The 24,697-nt window shown below is 32.8% G+C and overlaps 1 protein-coding gene across 1 annotated transcript in view; it reads right to left on the bottom strand.

Moving 5' to 3' along the window:
- Positions 1-652: 652 nt before the first annotated feature.
- LOC132563437 (inversin-like) overlaps positions 653-24,697 on the bottom strand; it is a gene marked incomplete at its 3' end in the record, with an annotated part of 37,572 nt that continues 13,527 nt past the window's right edge. The window contains exons 14-22 of the mRNA XM_060228197.1: positions 24,255-24,351; positions 23,402-23,508; positions 22,568-22,685; positions 19,568-19,659; positions 18,714-18,866; positions 18,231-18,254; positions 17,037-17,078; positions 10,085-10,231; positions 653-790 (exon numbers count right to left, since the gene is read on the bottom strand). Coding sequence (XP_060084180.1) covers positions 653-790; positions 10,085-10,231; positions 17,037-17,078; positions 18,231-18,254; positions 18,714-18,866; positions 19,568-19,659; positions 22,568-22,685; positions 23,402-23,508; positions 24,255-24,351 — 918 coding nt within the window. The remainder of the gene's footprint in view (positions 791-10,084; positions 10,232-17,036; positions 17,079-18,230; positions 18,255-18,713; positions 18,867-19,567; positions 19,660-22,567; positions 22,686-23,401; positions 23,509-24,254; positions 24,352-24,697) is intronic.

Below are 24,697 nucleotides of genomic sequence, written 5' to 3'. Positions count from 1 at the left end.
CCGGCGACCGGCTCTTTTGGATAACCCTGTGTACCTACTCTTAATTTGTATTAAAAAGTCTTTTCATAGGCTACAACCCTAAGCTAGTGTCCATATTTAAAGTATACTGAAACTTGACAAAGAAAGATAACTCTGCATATGTTCTTATTAGTTATAGATATTTGGAGGTTCATGAATGTATGTTAATTACTATTCTTTATTTAAAGTATTTTTCACTTAAGGAATTTCTAACAAATCTGGCCAGTCGAGATATTTTTTGGCCAATTCAGGTTTCTACAATAATAACATATGGATCACATATATTTTATCAACATTAATTTCCACTGAGAAAAGTAACTTGCTCAACTTCATTTTAAAATGACACCTGTTTCACTGGTAACTATAAGTTAGATCACTACAATGCATGATAACTCAGTATTAATGAATCACATGTAAAGAAAGGTCCTTTTCAGGATACCTGGTAATATAATTTTATTTGTTAAGACAGTTAAAGTTTTGTATCTCTGTTATGTAAGATCATGTGATTTGACAAGTATAACCTCCTGTTTATAGGTAATTGATGGTTATTGGCAAATTTTATAGTAGATGAATTCAACCACTTATCTGAACAGATGAAAATATCAGCCAATCATTGTTAAGAGATTTTACTAACCTGAAGTATTTACGCCATGCCAACTGGATCGTAAGTGCGGCAATCTGTCGCTCAAACTCCTCTTCCCCTGCACGGAGACGGATCGTCCGGATGGACTGTTTGGCGACCTTCATGATCCCAACCTGCCGCATCTTGTAACTAAAAAAATATACAAAACAATATTGAGTGACATTTTGTTCATAAGGGAACAGCGTATAAACAAGGAATATCTTTTCCTAAGAGTCACTTCCCCTTTGGAGTATGTTATGATTCAAATCACAATCTTATAATCAAGTAAAACATATTACAAGGACATTTTACCAGAACGCTAATGTACATCGATGAGATGATACACGGACACAGGAGGAGCTGGAAAACCTGTCAGTCAATCACAGGGTGTAATTTAGAAGGAAAACTTCTGCCGGAAAGTGTTTACCATACTTCTCCAGCTATCAGCCTATAGGAAAGTGTTTACCATACTTCTCCAGCTATCAACCTATAGGAAAATGTTTACCATACTTCTCCAGCTATCAGCCTATAGGAAAGTGTTTACCATACTTCTCCAGCTATCAGCCTATAGGAAAGTGTTTACCATACTTCTCCAGCTATCAACCTATAGGAAAATGTTTACCATACTTCTCCAGCTATCAGCCTATAGGAAAGTGTTTACCATACTTCTCCAGCTATCAGCCTATAGGAAAGTGTTTACCATACTTCTCCAGCTATCAGCCTATAGGAAAGTGTTTACCATACTTCTCCAGCTATCAGCCTATAGGAAAGTGTTTACCATACTTCTCCAGCTATCAGCCTATAGGAAAGTGTTTACCATACTTCTCCAGCTATCAGCTTATAGGAAAGTGTTTACCATACTTATCCAGCTATCAGCCCATACAAAGTTATAAGTGTACCCTGATCTACTACTTTTTCAGACACTACAGAAAATGCCTATAAGACTAGACATCTTTACCTCTAGTATTTGTATCTAAAATCTATTCAACTAGCATTAACATATTTTATGTGACTGTTTTCATTTGAGGTAAACTTCCCATCAAATTGTAGAAATATCTTAATCACTATATCATAATGTACGATTGTGTCAGCTGACAATAAGCTCATGTGTGGTAATAAGCCCGTCCATTTAATATCATTGTGAAACCATTAAAGCTGATCTCATAACTTTGAGTAAGAAGTAATATATTGACCAACTGGGCTTATTATCCTGTACATGTATTACAACCTCCTCTGACTTTGAGCACAATGTAATATGTTGGTCCCTAGGGGTTCTGTAATAGGCCAGCCACTGACTTTGAGTCAGAAATAATGAGTTTGCCCCTATATAGTTTTTACAGTGTGATAAACATACAGTACCATGTGATGCAGTTTATAAACACACCGGAAGTTTTTGGTATTAGAAGTTACTGTCAGTTTAAAGCAGTGTATATTGGTGTTGTTTAACACAAATTACTTCATCATGATGTTTTACTATAACTTAATGTTAAGAATGAAAGCTTTGTTAATGTTCTATGGTGTAACTATCAAATGATTAATTCATAAACTTGTGTAATCCCAACACCTTGTCACAAGACAGAACTTTCATTCATAATAGCATTTGTCAGGTTTGTTTACAGCACAGCCTTATATCCAATGCTTGTAATTGTCAAGTGTGTTTAACACTCTCACAACAAAAGCAACTAAAAATCTTTTTGTTTTTAACATCAAAATTATATGAAACAATTTGTAGCAGTGTCACTACAAAATATCTGAACACTATACAGTCACATGTGCATAAAGGATGTTTCTTTTTTCAATAGCTCAAAATTATAAATTCACATCAGAGTGATTAGAAACATTTGTTATAAAAGTGGTCTTTAACTGGTCTACTGAAACAAAAAACTGTTTACTTAATCAATATTTACCCAATAATGTTTACAATAGAGGCAAACAAATTATAATTCTTACTCCGGAACAAACAAATCCTTATTTAGTAATATCAATAAACACAGGTAAAAATCAATAAAAATCATTATATAATCAAGTTTATAAGGATACAGTTTATATATTATTAAGTTTCAAAGAATCCAATTTCAAATTTATAGAATTCGGAACATTGGTATGTTTACATATGACTAGGTTGTCACCAAGTCTGTTATACAGTGTGTCAAGGGTATACCAACTCAACGCCTGGCCTATTCAACCAGAAACAAGCCATACATATACTAGGCTAGAATAAAAGTTACCAGCCGTTTACACTAAACAAAAACTAACTTCACATCAACATTCCTTAAAATCTAATTTCAAAGAAATTTCATTGATTAGTACAGCTGATTTCTGTGACATAATAATTTAAAATAAGTAAATGATACAGATCAATTCTATATGGTTTCACCGGGTCTCAAATAACAAACACACGTTCCTCAGTTTTATATAAAGAATTGATTATAATTTATATCAGAGAAACTTACAATAAAAAAAAACACTTTTAAAAATTTGTACTTAAAAATTTGAATTATTTTTCAAAAATACTGAAATTTTAGGAAAACTGATCCGAGTCGGTGACCATATAAAATATGGTTGACATGGCTTGTACATAGAGCTAGGCCTATATCACCATACCCAATCTGTAAAGTACACAAACATCTCTGAAAAAAACAACTTTCAAGAAAAAGAATTTGAAACCTAAAAGTAACTTTCAAGACAAAAAAATTACACATTCTAAGATGAATGATTCAAAACACGAAAAATCTTCGAACACATGACAGACATTTTTGATATACCAACCTATCCGGGGAGCCATACTGGACCCTGGGTAGATCAACGTTAATAATCGTTCTCCCAATCTTGACACTTTTATCTCTCCACACAAAAAATAGGTAAAATTCCAAAGAATAATTGTGTAAATATCCGATCAAATCTGGAAATTTGTTTCACATGGTGCCAGTATATCGGAAATCTGTAGCCTCCAGTTTGTAACACACTATGTAGAGTACAGCTCTTTTGGTCTGATAACGTCTCGGGTGCGCTGAACAATTCAACTGTGTCTTTTGTCTCAAAACAAAGACGTATCCATGTTGTATTTTAACAGTTAAATAACTGTCTTATTATAACTAAATGTGTGTTCCTGCTATACAAGAATTGATCGAGGTCAAAATTAACAATGTCAAAAGCCTGTCATTATGAAAAAATGTGTGTTGACGTACAGTGAAATGATTACTACTAGTACACAACAGTCTACATTAAAAGTATGATAGATCTGTCCACATGCGATAACATCTAAACAATTATACATTCTAATACTTTAACAGGAATTTAAACTCACTAATCATCATTTTTAAAAAACTTGAACAAAAAAAAATTCTTTTTTTACCATGGCAACAAATTAATTACCTTCACATACTGCTTGCCACAAAGTTGTCCAAACAAACATCTGAATCGTTATAACTCTTGAAATTCCCTACCCTTGATTTATAGTTGTGATATTTTAATAATAATCCCTTTAAAATCAATATTATCTTACCCGGCTTTCTCCTGGCACCGCTGTCATGTGCCATGTACAACCTTCATAACTTCAGGCCGATAAGGGATATTAGGATTATATGTCTAGACCAGCTGTGATCTTCGATTTCGATATAATGGTGATCAGTTTCATACCAATGTAAATTATACAAAAGGATCTACCTTACCCTATTCAAAGGTATTTAATGATAAATATTCAAAAATTTTGAAAGTTTAAAAATACTATTTTTTTATAAAATGTTTTAAAAGGCATTACGAATATATGCAATATTGTGAAGTATCTATTGAAAAACACAATTTGTTTTTTATAGAAATATCAATAACATAAAATCATATTTGACAACTCTGAGGCTTATTGAAAGGAAGCACTTTCGATTATGGAACTATCAAAACTTACAGAAAGATACAGTAATCTGTATGGTAGACATTTAACTTTCCAACAACCTTGGATACTCTTGTATGTCAAACTTATTCCTTTCATCGTTTCCTAACATGTTCATAATATTTAGAATCAAACCTTTTGTGAGAGATTCTATGTGTGTGTGTAAATGTTCTCAAGTAGGGTATGACTATATTGACAAAAGAAAGGTGAACTGACTATTTATATCTTCAACAAGTGGGTATTATTATACAAGTACTACAAATACAATGAACAGGTACAATTGAATTCTATTTTAAGGTTTTTATCTATTGATTGTTTTCTATTTGAACAATTCCTGAATCTTAAATTTTATGTGCTGAAAGTAAACTTTTGCAAATATATCAAACAAGAGTATCAGAGAAACTGATAAATGCTCCACTTTATTAGACACAAAATTTAATCAAGGGCAATAATTCCGTAATTAAGAAGTTGCAGCCCCTGAATTTGTTATGCTGTAGATTTCTTAGTATGACCAATGTATACAACAAGTTTCAATGACTCCTAAATTATGCAAAAGAGAGTTATGGTTCTTGCATAATGCATTTCTCCTTATTTATCTACATATAAAGTTTCATGTTGAAACTGCTTATAGTTTTTGTGATATGCTCTGACAAAATTATGATGGACGGACAGACAAATGGACAAATAAACAGACAGATGGATGGACAAAGGGTTGACTATATCCTCTCAGTATTGGAAGTTTCCAAATAGTTTACTTTACTTTTATCTAAATCTGTGAACTGAACTTCTAGAACATATGATCTGACAGGACATGGTTGTAGGATATTTTGTTCTATCTTATTTTTTTTGTGAAGATCAAAATTAAAGATTTTTGTCACCTAGAGGTGTAATTGTCAAGTGGTTGGTAATTAAATCATCATATTGTGGATCTAAAGAGAGAGAGAGAGAGAGAGAGAACAAAGAGAGGGTAACTCTGCATAACCATACTGACAGTTTAACATCATTAGAAACAAGAAAAGGATATTCAATTGAATTCAAAATAGTGAATTTAAATTATAATTTTGAAATGTTATGATGAGGTACTACAAGTTGATATGATTGATTAAATCTTGTTAAAATATTTTCCCTTGAGGAGCCTAAACAAAACAATCCTGATTTTCAACAGACATTACAATATACATTACATTTTTATTTTCAAGCTGGCAATCCCAAAGTCATTAGGATTGTGTGGTTTTTGTTGGATGAAATTATCATAAAGATTCCACACTTTCCTACTTTGTTTGCTTGTATGTTTGTATAACAGTACCTTTAAAAAACAATACTTTTCAGAAATATTTCCAAATATATATATAATTACCCTGTGGGTGGCCTCAACACTTTGGATTACAATGAACCAATGTGTGTTTCACACCTGATTAATTTAATTCACAGTATGTGTATTGGGTGTAGGTACAACCCACAGATATGTTATGGCTATATAGGTAAGACGCCCACTTTGTTTAACCTGGAAAGCTGGTCCATATATATTGATTAACCTAACAGAATGCCTTCAACTCCTTTTGAGTTTTCCAGACTCAAGATCATTCTTTTTTTCTCTTTACTCAACTTGTTTAAAACCAAATAAAATATAAACCAAGTGACTTGAACAACAGAATTTGTTTGAATACCATCAGTTGGTTACGGTTTTGTCAGGTGTTCCTGGGTTCAAATGCAGTTCTATTATTTTATATTCTGATACACTGTTGTTATAGGAACATGTTTATCCTGCAATAAGCCCATACTCCCTGATAAGCCCATCCGAATCTACTTCAGTTTCAGAACACAAACAAATGCTACATTATCGTCATATCATAAGGTCAACCCAAAACAGATTTTACATCAGGGGTTCTAGGTTCGTCTGCAAAGTTCAAAATATAACTTCCTGTATACCTCTATGTGTGGTTTGACTCAGTTTGTATAACTTCCTGTATACCTCTATGTATGGTTTGACTCAGTTTGTATAACTTCCTGTATACTTCTATGTATGGTTTGACTCAGTTTGTATAACTTCCTGTAAACCTCTATGTATGGTTTGACTCCGTTTGTATAACTTCCTGTAAACCTCTATGTATGGTTTGACTCAATTTGTATAACTTCCTGTATACTTCTATGTATGGTTTGACTCAGTTTGTATAACTTCCTGTATACCTCTATGTATGGTTTGACTCAGTTTGTATAACTTCCTGTATACCTCTATGTATGGTTTGACTCAGTTTGTATAACTTCCTGTATACCTCTATGTATGGTTTGACTCAGTTTGTATAACTTCCTGTATACCTCTATGTATGGTTTGACTCAGTTTGTATAACTTCCTGTATACCTCTATGTGTGGTTTGACTCAGTTTGTATAACTTCCTGTATACCTCTATGTGTGGTTTGACTCAGTTTGTATAACTTCCTGTATACCTCTATGTGTGGTTTGACTCCGTTTGTATAACTTCCTGTATACCTCTATGCGTGGTTTGACTCAGTTTGTATAACTTCCTGTATACTTCTATGTATGGTTTGACTCAGTTTGTATAACTTCCTGTATACCTCTATGTATGGTTTGACTCAATTTGTATAACTTCCTGTATACTTCTATGTATGGTTTGACTCAGTTTGTATAACTTCCTGTATACCTCTATGTATGGTTTGACTCAGTTTGTATAACTTCCTGTATACCTCTATGTATGGTTTGACTCAGTTTGTATAACTTCCTGTATACCTCTATGTATGGTTTGACTCAGTTTGTATAACTTCCTGTATACCTCTATGTGTGGTTTGACTCCGTTTGTATAACTTCCTGTATACCTCTATGTGTGGTTTGACTCAGGACTCAAAGTCTCGGGACGGGCTTATTACAAGACAATAAGCCTAGAGGGCCAACACCTGAACTCTTAATGGCTCAAAGTCAAGGGATGAGCTTAATGCAGTTCTATTATATACATATGTAAGCATTGCTACTGAAATCAAAATAAATATAATTGAGCTACAAGCATGTGTTTTTATGTTAGATAATCATGGATACCAGGCTCCAGACAGATCAACGTTAGGACAAAAAGAAATTGTCTCATTTATTTATTAACATGATCACGCCATGCCAGCTGAAGTCTGGTGACTGCCATTTATCAATGGTACAGTGTCATTGTAGGTGTGGGCCATCAAACAGACATGAGTCAAAAGCAAGTTACAGGTAGTACACCAATTACCTGCATTCTGAATATTTTACAGGTGTATATTTTTGTTTGTTTAGTGGCACGTGAGCTTTTACAGCCATATATATCACTGGTGGGTTTCTTATAACTTGTATCAAATTTCATAAAATTAATCTGCTGGTAGATTTTATACAGTATGTCTGAAAGGGAGATAACTCTAACAAAACAGAGTGAGAGGTAATTACACTTATAATCACATAAAGATATATCTAGAAGAATCCATTTTACCTTAAACATTAAAATATAATTGTCTGAATTATTCTTATACAGAAGTGCTATGAGGATATTTTATGTGTGCAGGTTGTTGTTTTATCAATCTCCAATAAAATTAATGTTCACTTTTTAAGTGATAAAAATATCTACATTCCGTACATGTCTCTAAACTTCAAACCAAAGGAACCTTAGCCTATAAAGTCTTAGTGAAATGAGTTCAGATTTTCTTTCAGAGCTATAATTTCAAAAAGAAACATTGGCAAAATGCCATGAATGGTGTAATAGCTCGTTGTACTTTACCTGTACAAACAGCCAGTGGGATATCAAAAACAGATTTAAACTAAGCTATGCTGGGTACAAACTTGTGAGTTGATCCACATAACATCAATTTAATGATTTTAAGCACATTTAAAATGAAATCAGTGCAACAAAGTATGATTATCCATTTTCTCTGTGAAAATGGGGAGACGTGTATATGTTTATAATTGTTAACAAACAACAGTTTTAACCCAGGTAACGAAACGTAGTGTAATTATAGATATTTTCTGAAGTGTTCAAACTTTCAATATATTCATACACTATAAACAATAATAGCTACCATTAATGAAATAACTACACTGATATTGATACAAAATTATCATCATTTAATCAAGTCTGACTATAAATAAAAATTTAAAGTATTTATCTGGTAACAAGTCCATGTCCAATAATTAGTTAATAATTAGCTCCTCAAATTTTTGCAGATTCAGATAATTATGACATCAACTGTTATCATCATCTTCAATAAGCCGAAAGCTCCCTCTAAATTTCAGTTAGAAGCTGATGAGTAGCCCCAACAACATAACTTCCACCCCTCCCCATTCCCTTCTGACTTATTACAGGATAAACATCCTATTATATATAAACATCAAGAGATATTATACAATTTTGGTTAAACATGAATCTGTTATCATTCAATGTACTGTTTCAACAAAACTATGACAAAAGGGAGATAACCCAATTGTCAGTTTAGTCAGAGGTAAAGTGCCAAGAGACTTGATTTTGAAAGCCACATCATCCTGTAACATGGCTCTTAATATCCATTATTATGTGTCTTAGTGAACTTATTGTGTGTCTATGATAAGGTGACTCTTAAGTTATGGTAATCAAGAATGTCATTTTAATTAAATTTCAAATCTCCCCTCTCCAGGAATGAACTTGTCAAGTTTCTAGGGGTAACAGTGATGTTTTTTTGAGTCTGAGTCCTTCTATGGACACCAATGTAACAGAGGTCATTATTTATTTCGAGGACTCAAACCAGGGACCTCTGACTTAGTAATCTGATTCTCAAATGATCAAACTGTAAAGAGAAAATCTCTATGGCAAAGCAGTATATTGTGGCTAGTATTTACCAGGGTTACATACTCTCTCTCCAGAAAAGAACAGGAGTTTCAGCAATGCTTGTGGGATGGCTTTGTATTATTCCTATTCCTAAGTCCCTACATGGCACCAGTATAAGAATCATTATTTATGTCCATGGCTCTGGTAGGGTTCGAACCCAGGACCTCTGGTTTACTTGTTATGGGCTCAATCAACTGGGCTCAACAAAAGTTCTTTCTAGGCAAACAGTATATTATGGCTTGTATTTAATAGGATTGCAGTAAGAGAGTATTAACGGGCAACGTTAAACTATAATGTTATGGCATTCATAGTTGATTTAAATGTCACAAATTTGGAATCAAGCGCCTTGTCATGCATTGTGCAGTCACGAGAGTTCATTTAACACTATATCTTGATAAATAACTTGTATGATGGCTTTTCTGTTTAATATGTTAGAAAACACTTTTGTTAAGCATAGTGTGGGCTGAATGAAAACTTTTTCAAACTCATCAAAATCATCCAATATCTCCCTACCTCATTTCACTTATTTTTTCACAGCATTGGTATCGACCGTGAAATTCAAAGAAACAAGAAATACAGTACAAAGATGTAAAGTACAACATATAATATTTATGTCTGCTAATAAGCCCGCCCTGTGACTTTGTGTGAGAATTCAGGCGTTAGCATCCTGGGATTATTACAAGATAAATATGATTAAACAAAGATAAATGACAAATTTTGTATACTTACTTTTTCCATGCCCGCTGTATCTTCAATGCCGCCCATTGTTTTTCTTTAAATGTGTTCTGGCGTTGTTTTTCATTTGAGATCAATTTTTGTTGGCACTGCCTCTGTTTCAGAAGATCTGCAAGTTCTGTGTATTCTTTTTCTTTTTTCCTGGAAAGTTTAGAATTTCGAATAATTCCCTGAATGGAAGCAGACAGCGATCCAAAGAAATGAGGCATTTTAGGTAAATGAAAATAAAAAGTCTAACACTGCCTACGGATGCCAATAATTTGTCCTCAAACACAAATCAATAGAAAATATAGAGTTTTCTTCTTAAATATTTACAGAGTAGAAGAGTTTGAAATTGTCACTCTTTTACAAAATCCTTTTTCGAAAAAACAAAATGGTGTATACAGTCCTGCCATTGTTTAAAGAAAGCAGTAATACATCCTGGTATGAAGTACACAATTTGTTTTTCTTTTTGTTGAATGATTAAAATTCCGAATACAACAATTATATTATTAATCCTTGTAAGAATGTTAGAGTTTTAGAAATTCTCTCTAAGAATTTGAACATAAATCCAAGAAAATGATTCACTAAACAAATTTCTTCATCAGAATATTTTCCGCCTGATACATCAACATTAGAGAGTTTGTAGCCAAGCAATCTCAACAACACTAAGTCCTGTAATATGGGGCCTGTTACAGTAAGTACACTACATATATATATAAGACAAGCTAGGAGAGAGGGCCATACCCCTACATAGAACAAACAAGTATTGTTCCTGATCAACCAAATGGAATGACCAGAAACAGAACTTGCTTCATCACAAAACACAGGTACATGTTACTGACACCTTCATGTGAACAAACATTTCCCGTTATTATCCGACTGAGGTACCTGGGCATTTTAAAACGTCCGACATCTTTGATATTTAAGGGTATAGACCTTTTGTGAAAATTCATATTCCTGATCGTTCTGGTCAAATATTATTATACGAATGAAACAAATTATCTAAATAGGTACTGCAGGAAACGATTAACGATACAACGTTTACTTAGTTTCATTATGTAGTTGTTATTAGCTTGTTCAGAAATTTGATACACGGTGAAAAATACTGTTTAAATATTTGAGAAACCAAATAGACGTATAGATATTCAATCTTTTGTAGTAGTGATGCATGACTCATTAAACGCAGAACAATTCTAAAATAGAAGTAAAAAAATTGGATGTACATTGGCTCAGCTGAAAACATTGAGTTTATAAAAAGTAATTACAATATTAAATATCAAACATAAGTTTAATATCTGAACTCAAACTTGAATATTATATATCATCTTTTGATAAAAAAAATGCACAATAACATTTCAAATTAATTTCAGTGCCCGCACTTTCTATGTACCAGGCCTTTTGATAACCTGAGGTTAATTGCATGCTTTTACATGCTTACTCATTACTGTGTGTCAGGTAAATGCAAGATTCAAACTGTATTTTCAAATAAATTGTCTCTACTTTTCATACATAGTGAAACACTATAACTGAAATATTATTGAAATGTAGCAATTATGGGCAGTTCAAATTTCCTTTCGAACTGAAATTTGGGGTATGAACCACTTGAACATTTCTATCAAAATACAATATAAAAGAATTAGTTTAGAAATCAAAACAATAAGATTTAAAGAAATAATTTTCAACAATTTTTAAATACTAAAAGTAAGTGGTTCCAAGATAGTATATCTTTATGTGAGGTTTCTATCAATTTCTTTCTGTATGAACATTTACAATAAATCTCAAGTTACGTTTTGTAAGTTAGACAATAAGTCTCACATCTACAGGGCATATGACACCAACTGTCTAAAACCTGTTTTAAAAGTTTAAAAATCTTTCAAAGGATTTAAATCACTTGAATAAAGCAGTGTTGAAATTGAATGAGACAATGTGTATATATTGAAAAAACTCAATTTTGAATTATAGAAAAGTTAAGCTTTGCAGAATGGCAAATAGATTGTAACCAAAGAAAACAATGGTACAAGAGACATGATCTTATATCACTGACAGTCTATTCCATCTTGAATGATTTATTATTATTTTTAAGGGAGACATTTTTTATAATTCTTTGTCCCTATTAAAGCATTTACATAGAACATTTGTATTTCTGATTATTATATAACAGTGAAGCTGGGCTTATTACCAAAAATTTGGGCTTATAACCAAACATTAAGAAGAGGACTTATTACCAAACATTGGGGAGTGGTCTTATTACCAAACATTGGGGAGTGGTCTTATTACCAAACATTGGGGAGTGGTCTTATTACCAAACATTGGGGAGTGGTCTTACTACCAAACATTGTGGAGTGGTCTTATTACCAAACATTGGGGAGTGGTCTTATTACCAAACATTGGGGAGTGGTCTTATTACCAAACATTGGGGAGTGGTCTTATTACCAAACATTGGGGATTTGACTTATTACCAGACATTGGGGAGTGGTCTTATTACCAAACATTTGGGAGTGGTCTTATTACCAAACATTGGGGAGTGGTCTTATTACCAAACATTTGGGAGTGGTCTTATTACCAAACATTGGGGAGTGGTCTTATTACCAAACATTTGGGAGTGGACTTATTACCAAACATTTGGGAGTGGTCTTATTACCAAACATTGGGGAGTGGTCTTATTACCAAACATTGGGGATTTGACTTATTACCAAACATTGTGGAGTGGACTTGTTACCAAATATTGGGGAGTGGTCTTATTACCAAACATTGGGGATTTGACTTATTACCAAACATTGTGGAGTGGACTTGTTACCAAACATTGAGGATTTGACTTATTACCAAACATTTGGGAGTGGACTTATTACCAAACATTGTGGAGTGGTCTTATTTCCAAACATTGGGGAGTGGACTTATTACCAAACATTGGGGAGTGGACTTATTACCAAACATTGTGGAGTGGACTTATTACCAAACATTGTGGAGTGGACGTATTACCAAACATTGTGGAGTGGACTTGTTACCAAACATTGAGGATTTGACTTATTACCAAACATTGGGGAGTGGTCTTATTACCAAACATTGGGGAGTGGTCTTATTACCAAACATTGAGGATTTGACTTATTACCAAACATTGGGGAGTGGTCTTATTACCAAACATTGGGGATTTGACTTATTACCAAACATTAAGAAGTGGACTTATTACCAAACATTGGGAATGGTCTTATTACCAAACATTGTGGAGTGGACTTGTTACCAAACATTGAGGATTTGACTTATTACCAAACATTGGGGAGTGGACTTATTACCAAACATTGTGGAGTGGACTTGTTACCAAACATTGAGGATTTGACTTATTACCAAACATTGGGGAGTGGTCTTATTACCAAACATTGGGGAGTGGTCTTATTACCAAACATTGAGGATTTGACTTATTACCAAACATTGGGGAGTGGTCTTATTACCAAACATTGGGGATTTGACTTATTACCAAACATTGTGGAGTGGACTTGTTACCAAACATTTGGGAGTGGACTTATTACCAAACATTGGGGAATGGTCTTATTACCAAACATTGGGGAATAATCTTATAACAAAACATTGGAGAGTGGTCTTAATACCAAATATTGGGGAGTGAACTCATTATCAAACATATGCTGAATGAGTTGATTAATAGCCTTGAACAAATATTCTGACTGAAAACCAGGCTAAAATCTAATCACTGAATAGCATGTTTAATAAGGTACTGTATTTTCATACTAAAGTTAAGGTAATTATTACTGAAATGAAAAGTCTATTTATCACTTCAGGGGAACTCTTTTCTTAATTATTTTTATACATTAGTCTGACGATGTTATATGACTTTCAGGTTTTGTTACTCAATCAGTTCAACACATGGATTTCTATCACTCCTCTATCACTTGATAAGATTCCGTTCATACTAAACAGCCTTATCACTGACTTATCTATTTACCACTCAGCATATTCAAAAGTTTCAACTTTTTCTACAGAGACCAGATTTACAAGTTTCAAAAATGTATCACATGTTATGATTACTAATATACAAATTGATAATATACATACCAAACAAATATACATATCCAACAATTTTTTTTTTTGATATTTCAAATTGATATTATTTATACTTACATAAACTTAAACTGTTCTGTATGTTGAACAGAATCATTCACCACCGTTTTTAGTACAAAAAGCTTAGCTCGATGTTTATCCCAAATTTTCGTGGATGGTTTTGGAATCGCGACATTTTCATGCGGCATGTTGATTGATATTCCTGACTTCTTGAAATAATCACAACTAATTAAATATGTTGATTAACTCAACATTCTCCAAATATCCAAATCTATGACGAGGAAAAAAGTGAACTTGAGTCTTCAGGTTCCTGATGTCAATTTAACACAGGTCAAACAATCGTGATCACCAGTGTTAATTTTCACACCGTCTTCTCAGTTCTTAATTTGGTTTCCAATTTTGTTTGTATTTCAGCTGAACTCACCAAATCACTGTTGATCATTCAATGAGGCTCACTCCAAAAGTAGGGGTTGACCCAGATATATATATATAATGAAAAGCAGTATTTTCTAATAAAGCCTAAATCAACATTGGTATCACTAGAATTCTGTCTATTTACCGTACTACAATAGCCTCATCATTGCTTTTGTATTCTTTTAGGTTTACATTAAATGTACATAGATTCATCAATTTCTTGGTCCCAATAGTACAGCGCAATTTTTTTGAAATGATTGTCTTCAATTGTCAATATTTTAATTAAAAAGAGTGTCAAATTTCTTTCTCTATTTAGATATTGTTCAGAGAAGACATTTGAAATTAATCCTTTGTTAAGTTAACAAGGAGGTATATTATTTACTCGAAATCTTTCCAAATTCTTAAAGACACAAAGAATTTTTCACTGAATATTCCTCAGAAAATCTGGTTTTCACAATAAACATCCCATAACACAGAGAAATCACAATCTGTCTGACCACTGGTCAATGACAACTGTCCAAGCCGCTGACCACCATTTTAAATGACGATATCTAAAACTTCGTTTTACCATAAGTGATATTTATAATCAATAAATTCCATATTCCTTTGTTATTACATTGAGTGGAGAAACTACTACTCAGATAAATTGAATTCTGATGTTCAAAAATTGTTCTCAATTATCCCATAAACTAACAGAAAACACTACTTAAGGAATATCCTTATAGTAAATATTGTCACCAGATCCTGTGACTATCACATGTCTTGTGTTACACTACAATGTTCTACAGAACAAGAACAGATTTTCTTTCTGACCTGAATAGAACTAATACCCCTACATATAAGTACAATGTTGAATAGGTATACCGAAACAGATTACTGTAATCATGTTTCCAATCCTAGTTACGTTAAATGGCATACACGATCCTTCAACCCTAATTACTACAATGGATTGCTCAGGTTTAAAGAACAAAGGATCCTTTCACTTTTTTTGGAGGGGGCTGTTTGACTAAGAGCTGTGTTTTAACGACACAACAGCACGTTAACAGACACTACATGGTTTGGTCAGTATTTCTCTCACCTCTAAGCCATGAATGAGGGAGGGAGATTAATAGCTTAAAGATAAGGGTACCCTAAAATACAATCCATCGTAGCTACATTTGTTATGACCAATTAAAGGAGTTGTATATCGTTTTATAATTATGCAATAAACAAATGGTAGGTATGTATGTCATACCCGTTAATAAGCACACAGTTTCCTTGACACATTGCATGTGATGTTGATATGAAATGTCACTCCAGCTGATTAAATATTTATTTTCTGGACAAGAAAATTTATTTAACATGTGCAAAGGTCTGCAATACTAATCAGCTTTACACCTTTAATACAGCTAATCTTTTTACTCTACCTGAGCTGTGAACATTTACTTTACTACATAATACCTCCATATCACTTAAAAATATTTCTGCAGCAACACACCATAATTGTTCTAGTATGCGCCCCTAATGTAATAAGTGTACCTCCTAATTTTCTTTCTCTCTCTCTCTCACTCTCTCTAAGTTTTTTTCCATTGAATCAATTTCATGCCCTACCTTTTTGATATTGGTATACAGTTTGTATGTTAATTCGTTTAAAAAATAAAATACTCTGAATCAAAAAGGACTGATACAGCTCAAATTTTTAAAGTATAAATCAGATTAAAGACAATTAGACATGTAAAAATACAGAATATTATACTGATAAAATAAGGTAAATTCAAGAAGTGAATTAGTACTGTGACACTTTTTTACGTATTATGATATTAAAAACAGTTCTTTTTTATAATTTGTTTTGTTAGTGAATGTGATCAGACACTGAAGAAAACAGACAATGAAGATGTAGGATGTTTTTCTCAAAAATACAAATAAATTATATATGAAAATTAGGGGAAATATATTTGAAATAAAAAAGTATTTAGATTAGATCCTTATAATCAACAGCAAGACCTCCAATATATGTTGACATGTTGATCATTTCCCCTTAATGAAAAGGGAGACAACTTTGACATGATCCTAGGTTTCCTGGTCATCATGCATAATGCTGAATTTTCAATTAAAAGGTACATATATTTATATATATCACAGTGTTATATTAATGAAAGGTATTACATAGAATTTGTTGAAATATTACAACACACAGGTAATAACATAAAGTTTTCCATAGTAATGCAACAAACAGTGGAATAAAAGGGGAGATAATCTCCACATTATCCCCTGTGGCATGCCATAAAAGAAGAATTGCACAAAGGGATACATTCTGAGACATTGGTTTGTGGACAAATATTCAACTGACATTGTGGAAAAAATAATGAAAGCAAGAACATTTAAAGCTATGAGTGAATAGAAGCATATTAAGTATACAGATATGTAATACAAAGGGAGATAATCACATGCAAACAACAGTGATGGGTATAAAAGGGGAGACATCTGTGGAAATCCTTACCCATCACTACATTCTGAGATTAAACTGAGATCATCAGTACTGCTGGAAATACAAAGTAATTGTGTAACGTGAATATGTCTTTAAAATTTCAGGAATAGCTGCTGCATTTATTTTTATAAATTCAAGGACTTTTCAAGGTTTCTACTTCACTTTTACCAAACATTAAATGATAAATGTACAGCAGTTGTCACTCTCCAACTATGGTTGTTTACATAACCTGATATGTATAAAGCAGTTGTCACTCTCCAACTATGGCTGTTAACATAACTTTATATGTAATTATATAAGTGAACGGTCAGATATGATGATATAATTGTACATGTAATATAATTATATTAATTATTCCTGTAAGCAGGATATAATGAGTTCTCTCCCTTATTAACACTTTCTAACACATATAAGTACAATGTAATTGAAAAAAGACTTTCAATCATGTAGACATGCCATGATGGGTATTGACAAAGTATCTTTCTCTCAATGAATTTCAGCACATTCACATACACATCATGTGATCTTGTTCTGCTTTCAAGATAAGTGTATTCACCAAATAGCTTTAGAGGGTGTCAGTGCAAACATCTTGAAGGTCACAAATAATTCCTTGCATCATTTGAGACAAAAAGTGAAATTACGAAAAATGCTTTAGACTTGAGAATAATTGATAAGGTAAAATGGATGAAAAATTTAAATCAATGTTAGTTGCAAAGTGTATTTATTTCAAATATCGATGAAAGAGAATTCCTAAAAGTTGCTATATCTAATTATTGTTTGAAAAATAGGCTGATATAACAAATGTGAAATTAGAACATAGTAATGGTATTACTATTGATAGCAACTTAATAAAAAGGACCTATATATATATATATATTATATATGTACATATTTTTTTTCCTTTTCTCATCATTTTTTTTATTTGAAATGATGTGTCATCACTGATTTCTTTACGTTTAAAAAAATTCTGACAAAATTGTACAGATAAGAAAAACACTTGACTTGGAGTTTATATAAAAAAAAAAAAACGGCTGTATATATCCTGACTGGCTTTGTCTAGCTTATAGCAATACCTAAAACTTTTGATGCTGTTGTTTTAATCAAGCTTGCAAGCAAATGACATGAGGGATGTATAATGTGTCCCTGATAGCACAGACTAGAAGAAGGAGAGTATGATCCAAGGGAGATAAATCTGACAATCCTTACCAATCATCTACATCTTCGTCCTTGCTGTTATAAGACAACAAAACTTAGCTTAATATCAAACTAAATCAACCTTTATATCATGAATCTTCCAATCCTGAGCAATCATTTGGAGAGAACTTCCTCAACGATACATTATGAATCAGTAACTGTTTACAATATATTAACCTGTTTACAAAAATCCAATAGGGTCCTTTACAATTTTTTGTCTCTTTATCTCTTTAAATTTTCCATTCTTTTGCATTATATCAACTAGGTAACATTTTCAATCGCTTTGGTCACCTCAACTGTGACATTGTTGCATTTTGACCAGAAAGTGGTCTGAAATTCAAAAATAATCTTTAAACCGCCTACAGTAAGATGAGTTATTTAGCAAATAATAAAAGCTGTATAACTCATACACAAGATATTTCCTCTTTTCTTTTTAATACAACAGATTTACAAGCATTTGTTAACAAATTCTTAAATTTAAAAAAAGCCACTTACTTTTTTGGCACTTTCATGACTGGTTGTAGGTTTTCATTTTCAGACGAAGAACTGACCAATGGCTGAGTGAGGTATATTTCCTGCTGTCTTTCTTCTACTTCCTGTTTGTGTTTGATGTCTTCCTGTTTCCTTGTTTCTTCAAACGCACGCTTCCTACAAAAAATAACAACCATTTTGTTTTTTTCTTTTGCTAAAAACAAACAATCATGAAAACTTATATACAATATGTTTATCAAATTATGAATCAAAACCATTGAGCAATGTTTTTTTGATATTCCTATAGATAAAAACATATTGGAACATAACTTATAGTAACTTTGTAAACAGACATACTGCATAAGATATCACACTGAGTTAGTATGTTATAGGAACAATCAGTGATAGCCATCTGGAGTTCAATTACCATAACGGACGTGTAAAGGTAAGGGGTCATCTGCCCAACCACATGGGTTTTCCCCTGGGTACTCTGGTTTCCTCTCACAATAAGTCCCCCCCCCCACCCCCCATGTACTATGTGGGCAAACAAGAGTGATTTATATAACCTGAACACTTGTTTCGGAATTGTTGTAAAATAATTAAAGTTTATATTTTATATTTTTACCTTCAGGAATCAGACAAGGGGCCTTGGAACCAAGAATCTATCTCTACAGACAACTCTCTACAGATCCCCCACCCTCCTGTTCCTTGTGAAACAGTTAACACAAACTTGTACTAATCTCATTTGTGGGCCCAGATAAAACCGTTTGAGGTGTCTAACTATGGAAGGAGTATCCAGGGAACACTTAGGTGGCCGCGCTGTTTTATTTTTTAACCAATCAAATATTGATGTCCATTTCGGTCAATTATTCACTTACCGTACAGCTTCTTTACGGAGCTGATCGTGGAGCATCAACAATCGTTTATTCTCTGTAAACGTTTTCCGTATACGATATCCACGAAATGTTGACTAAAATAAAAACAATCACATGAAAGTTTTGGAAATTGAAAAATGATTAAACAAATAGAATACAAAAAAAACTAAAAAAAACGCTGTTAATTATATCAGAAAAATCTAAATAATTTTAAACCACACTTTTTTTTTTACTGCAAACATTTGATTGACCAAGATATACATAACATTACAAATGTGTCCCCACACAGGAGGGCTCCCATACTTACACACACACATCATTCAAATTTCCCATATTCCAGGCTATGAAATACTCGCACACACATATACACACACACTTTTAGTCCTACACATTCATGTTTCCAACCAAAAAGTGAATTACAAGCATTTTCTTGACTAAGATGCAATTACAATACCAGTCATTTCCTAGTACAATAAACAGTGTTTTTGCAAGACACACAAACACACAAAAAATAAACAAAAAGTAAAACAAAATAAACAAACCAAAAATAACACATAAACATAACACTCACACCTGAAGGATTTTACCATATCCTATAAGTCATACATAAACCACACTTGCACCAAACTACCTATGACATTTCAATAAACTGGCTGTACATGTTATAAGCATTATATTTATTGAAAGTTGATAAACAGAAACTCAGATCATAAACATACAACATCAAATAATGTTACCCTAAGAAGATCACCCTCTAAAACCAGCTTAAACATTACAATATTTGGAAGACAAATTGTTAGAATTTTAGAAGCAGAAAATCACATCAATATATTGTGGACGTTTTGAAGAAGTGAGAAAGTCTTCCTAAAGAAACACAATATGCTCCACTTCTTTACAGATGTGTCTGTAGAGTTAACACTAATCCTATTACATCCTTGGACAGTTACACTGAAGTCCATTACTCAGCAAGCGGAAGTAATCATCATTTTAATGTCAATGAAAAGACATGTATTCATATTTTGTTGATTTGTCAAGTGTAAGATAGATACTTCATCAATTCTAATCAAAAGGCCAAAAGGGCCTGAACGGTCATCTGACTAAAAAGACATATATACATGATAGAGGCCGAATGGGCCTGAATTGGCACCTGTTAAACAGTTTACACAGAAAAGTTTGTGAGTCAGTATTTGTAAACTTGAAATCCTATCCCTAAAACATGCTACTACACCAATACTATGATCCAAATCCTAATTCTTGTTGAAAAAACAAATTTCAAGTTCACATCACATTTGACCTAGTGACCTTGAAAGTGAGTCAAGGTAAATTATTTGAACAAACATGCTAGCCCTTTATCCTTTATGTTAAAGAACCAAAAACAATACCTTTGACCTATTATAAAAAGTTTTACATATGACCTTGAAAGTGGATGAAGGTCATTCATTTGAACAAACTTGGTAGCCCTTCATCTCAGCATGCTAAAACCCCAATATCAGTATCCTTGGCCTTTTGGTTGTTGAGTAAAAGTAGTTTAAAGATTTGAACACATTTCACCCCTGTGACCTTGAAAGTGGGTCAAGGAAACTCATTAGAAGGAACATTGTAGCCCTTTATCTCCATCATGCTAAAAGCCCAATATCAGTATCCTGGGTCAGGCTTTGATAGTTGAGAAGAAGTCATTTGATTGGAAAGTTAATGCACTTTGCTTGGCTTTGCTTGGCGCACGACAACGGACAAAACACGACACACAATGGTTATAAGTCATGCTGACTCTTCAGATAACCTAAGAACATATGCATCCTGAAATAGGTACAGCTGGCCAGCACATGGCTGGTAAGGGGTGGGCTTATTACAGGACAATGAATACAGTAACACAGTTTACTAAAACAGTAATAAATATGGGCGGGGTTATTAAGTAACAGGACAAACTGCTAGATAATTTTGATATAAACTCTCAGCTTAGATATCTTAAATGTGTTAATTATCATTGTTAAAAATAAAAAATCACAACATAATTATCATGCAGTATGGCTGTCATCCCTCATACTGTGACTAACGACCCTTTAGCTGTGACTTAAACTCTTTGATCTTTAATGTTTAATGCTTAAGATATAGATTCCTCTGTAATACCTCTCAGCAGGGGAAATTCATTTGATATCAATCATTATGACAGCTTGTATGGAAAAGAGCTGATGATATTGGATACACCAACTCTTTAAAATTACAAACCTGGGTGAACTTGCATGATTATTCATCAACTTAATCCATCAACAACTTACTTACCAATAAAGAATTTTTTCCATTTCAAAAACTTAAACATCGCAATAAGTAAGTTTTCAATGAATAAATTTTAAAAAGTGTCTAAATAAAAATGAACTCCAACAGGTAAACCTTTAATGTGACTCCAAAATCTCCCTGTATTATTCCACCCACGATCACGGACAGTGATTCCTGACTGTGGTTTTCTTTTAAGACATAGTAGTTCTGTTTTATTCCTCATGCCAGACAGAAATGATCCAGCTATGTTCCTAATATAATTCTTCCACTTTCCGATACTGAACTTTTTTGAACAGTTAAGATAGCAGAATCTATAATAATGTATTCTATATTCTATTCACATACCAGTAATGTCTAAATATTATTTATATTTCAGTTGAAAAATTTTAAACTTGCATCTGTATCAAGCAAAACAGTAGATGCATAATCAATTAATAACAATACCATATATTTCTTATGATGTGTTGTCTTCACATCATGTCACCTATATCTCATTGTTTAAACAATTATACCTGTATTTTGTAAATACCTCAACTTTTTTTGTACATATACTTATAAAGAAGGTTACAAATATTTCTAGAAAAATCAAGGTGGTATGCTGGTTGGGTGATAAAATTGAGGATGTAGGGGAGGGGGAGGGAGGGAAGGGGGGGGGGGGGGTAAACCAGAGGACAACTGTATCTCATTTAACTTTTTAAATTATTTTAACTGTGCTTTGCATGTCCATACCTGTATTTTCACAGCCGCGATCTCCTGTATTCCTGTGATGGACAGGGCCCCTAGCTCTATCATATACTGAGCTACATCATGATGCTCACCCATCAACGCATAATCTAAAGGTGTATACCTGTGAAGAAAAATTGCCAGGTAGAACAATTTTCAATTTTGAAACATGAAAAAATCGATTTTACTACTGGTATTTTAAGGCTAATCTTCTTGGCAGAATGTTGAATCTGTTTTCTTCTTCTTAAATCTGAATGTAGAAAACATTTCTTCTTATTAAACCTGATCACTGACATTGTAGAAAGTTTCATATACATTGTACAATAATTGCAATTACATAAATGTTTAATTTTGGTTTTCAGTGGGTTTTTTTTATCTGTTTCTGAAAACCAGCAAGACTGTAGGGGTCAGGGATAATTCAATCTTCCTGATCATAGTAAAGTAGGGTATGTATTTGTTGATTTACATAGGATGAATTCTAAGTTTGAATTCCCTGCCATGAAAGAACAATTTAATTATTATACTTTAAAAACACAATGAAATTATTCACAGTTTGCAGCCATGCCATCAATAGTTATGCATTACCTTACAAACATAGTACCATCTCTATTTGGGTACCTTTCAAATGTGTCTTCAATTTTTGAATGACTCATTAAAATTTTGTAGATCTTTACATATAAATTTTACCTATAAAGTACCATCTAAAAAGATGTTTTACAAGTTTCTGTTTTACATTGGAACTCTTTTGAAAAGGAGGTAAAAATGAGAGTTGGATTAGGATGGTTCATCATGTATCTTGAAGATAATTTTTTCAGACGTAATGATATGTTCAAAACTTACCTATCTTCTGTGAACTCCATATGATTAGGAAATGCATTATATTCAATGATAAGCTTGACAGAGTCTAAATGACCTTTGCTGCAAGCCCAGTGTAGGGCGGTCATTCCCTGAAACAGACATCGACAGTTAAATAAGAAAGACAGGAACATTGAGTGTTCATATTACATTACTGACAGAATTGTAAATACTAATTTTGAGAAAATCTAAATCTAAATTTCAAATGTTGTGTATAACATAATCAAGATGTGAAGTGCCACATGGTAAATAGGTTGTAAATGTCAAAAGTTCTGTTCATTTTTACCACCTGATTGGTGTGCCTAGGTAGGGGCGTATAATGTCTCTGTATTACGTATACATCCCGGGCCCAGGTCATGACTTTATGTACCATTTGTTAGGAGTAAGAAGGAATATACAGAGAGATAGAATATAGAATAATTTACCTGTATGTGTAACAAAATCTCATTCAAGACAAAATAAATGATGATGTGTTACAGAATGTCAGCCTGAGATTTTTAAAAAGAATTCAAACATGCTTGGAATATATTCTTTTTCTTGTAAAAAAAAATACAAAATAAAATTTTTACATGTCTTAATATTTTGATCCAACTAAATTATGGATGCCTTGATCACCCTATATATCCTATAATATGCCCCAGGGCCAAAGACATTATATCAGGACTCCAAATTATTAGAGGATTGACATGACAATGAGAGAGCATTTGAAGGTTATTTTTTCGGTAAAGTAATAGATGTGGGTGGGCTTATTAGCAGATATGGGTCAGATAAATATGTTGTATATATTGTAGATTTGAGACTAAAATATTGTGTATTGTCATCAGATGATCCTACTTACCTCCAAATCTTGAGCATTGATATCAGCCTTGTGTTCGACTAGAACAGACATACAATTTACAAAACCTCCGTATGCTGCACATTGTAGTGGTGTCCGACTGAAAGGAATAAAATGTATAAGAATGTAATAACATAAACAGACTCAGAAAATTTATCCTTCTTACACAGTGACTTATCATGGTATATTTAGGTAATTTAAAATAAAAAATCAACCACCAACATTCTGACGTTAATATGATAACTCTTATAAATCAGTACCATTCATCTACTTTATGAAAAGATAAACCTATGTGGCATTAATATTTAATACTGAAGATAGTTTTCCTCTGTGCTTTGAACAGATTTTGAGAAATCATTCAAATTTTTTTAGAAAAAATTACATCACATTATGCTTTGCTGATATTGTTATTATGTGTTGATTCTTTTACTCAAAATTTCCCATCA

Source organism: Ylistrum balloti, unplaced genomic scaffold (genome assembly GCF_031769215.1).
Source record: "Ylistrum balloti isolate Yb309-2 unplaced genomic scaffold, AGI_CSIRO_Ybal_v1 Utg371720, whole genome shotgun sequence".
NCBI lineage: Eukaryota > Metazoa > Mollusca > Bivalvia > Pectinida > Pectinidae > Ylistrum > Ylistrum balloti.
The sequence above is the reverse complement of the archived record's forward strand: the minus strand, read 5'-3'. Positions and strand labels throughout refer to the sequence as shown.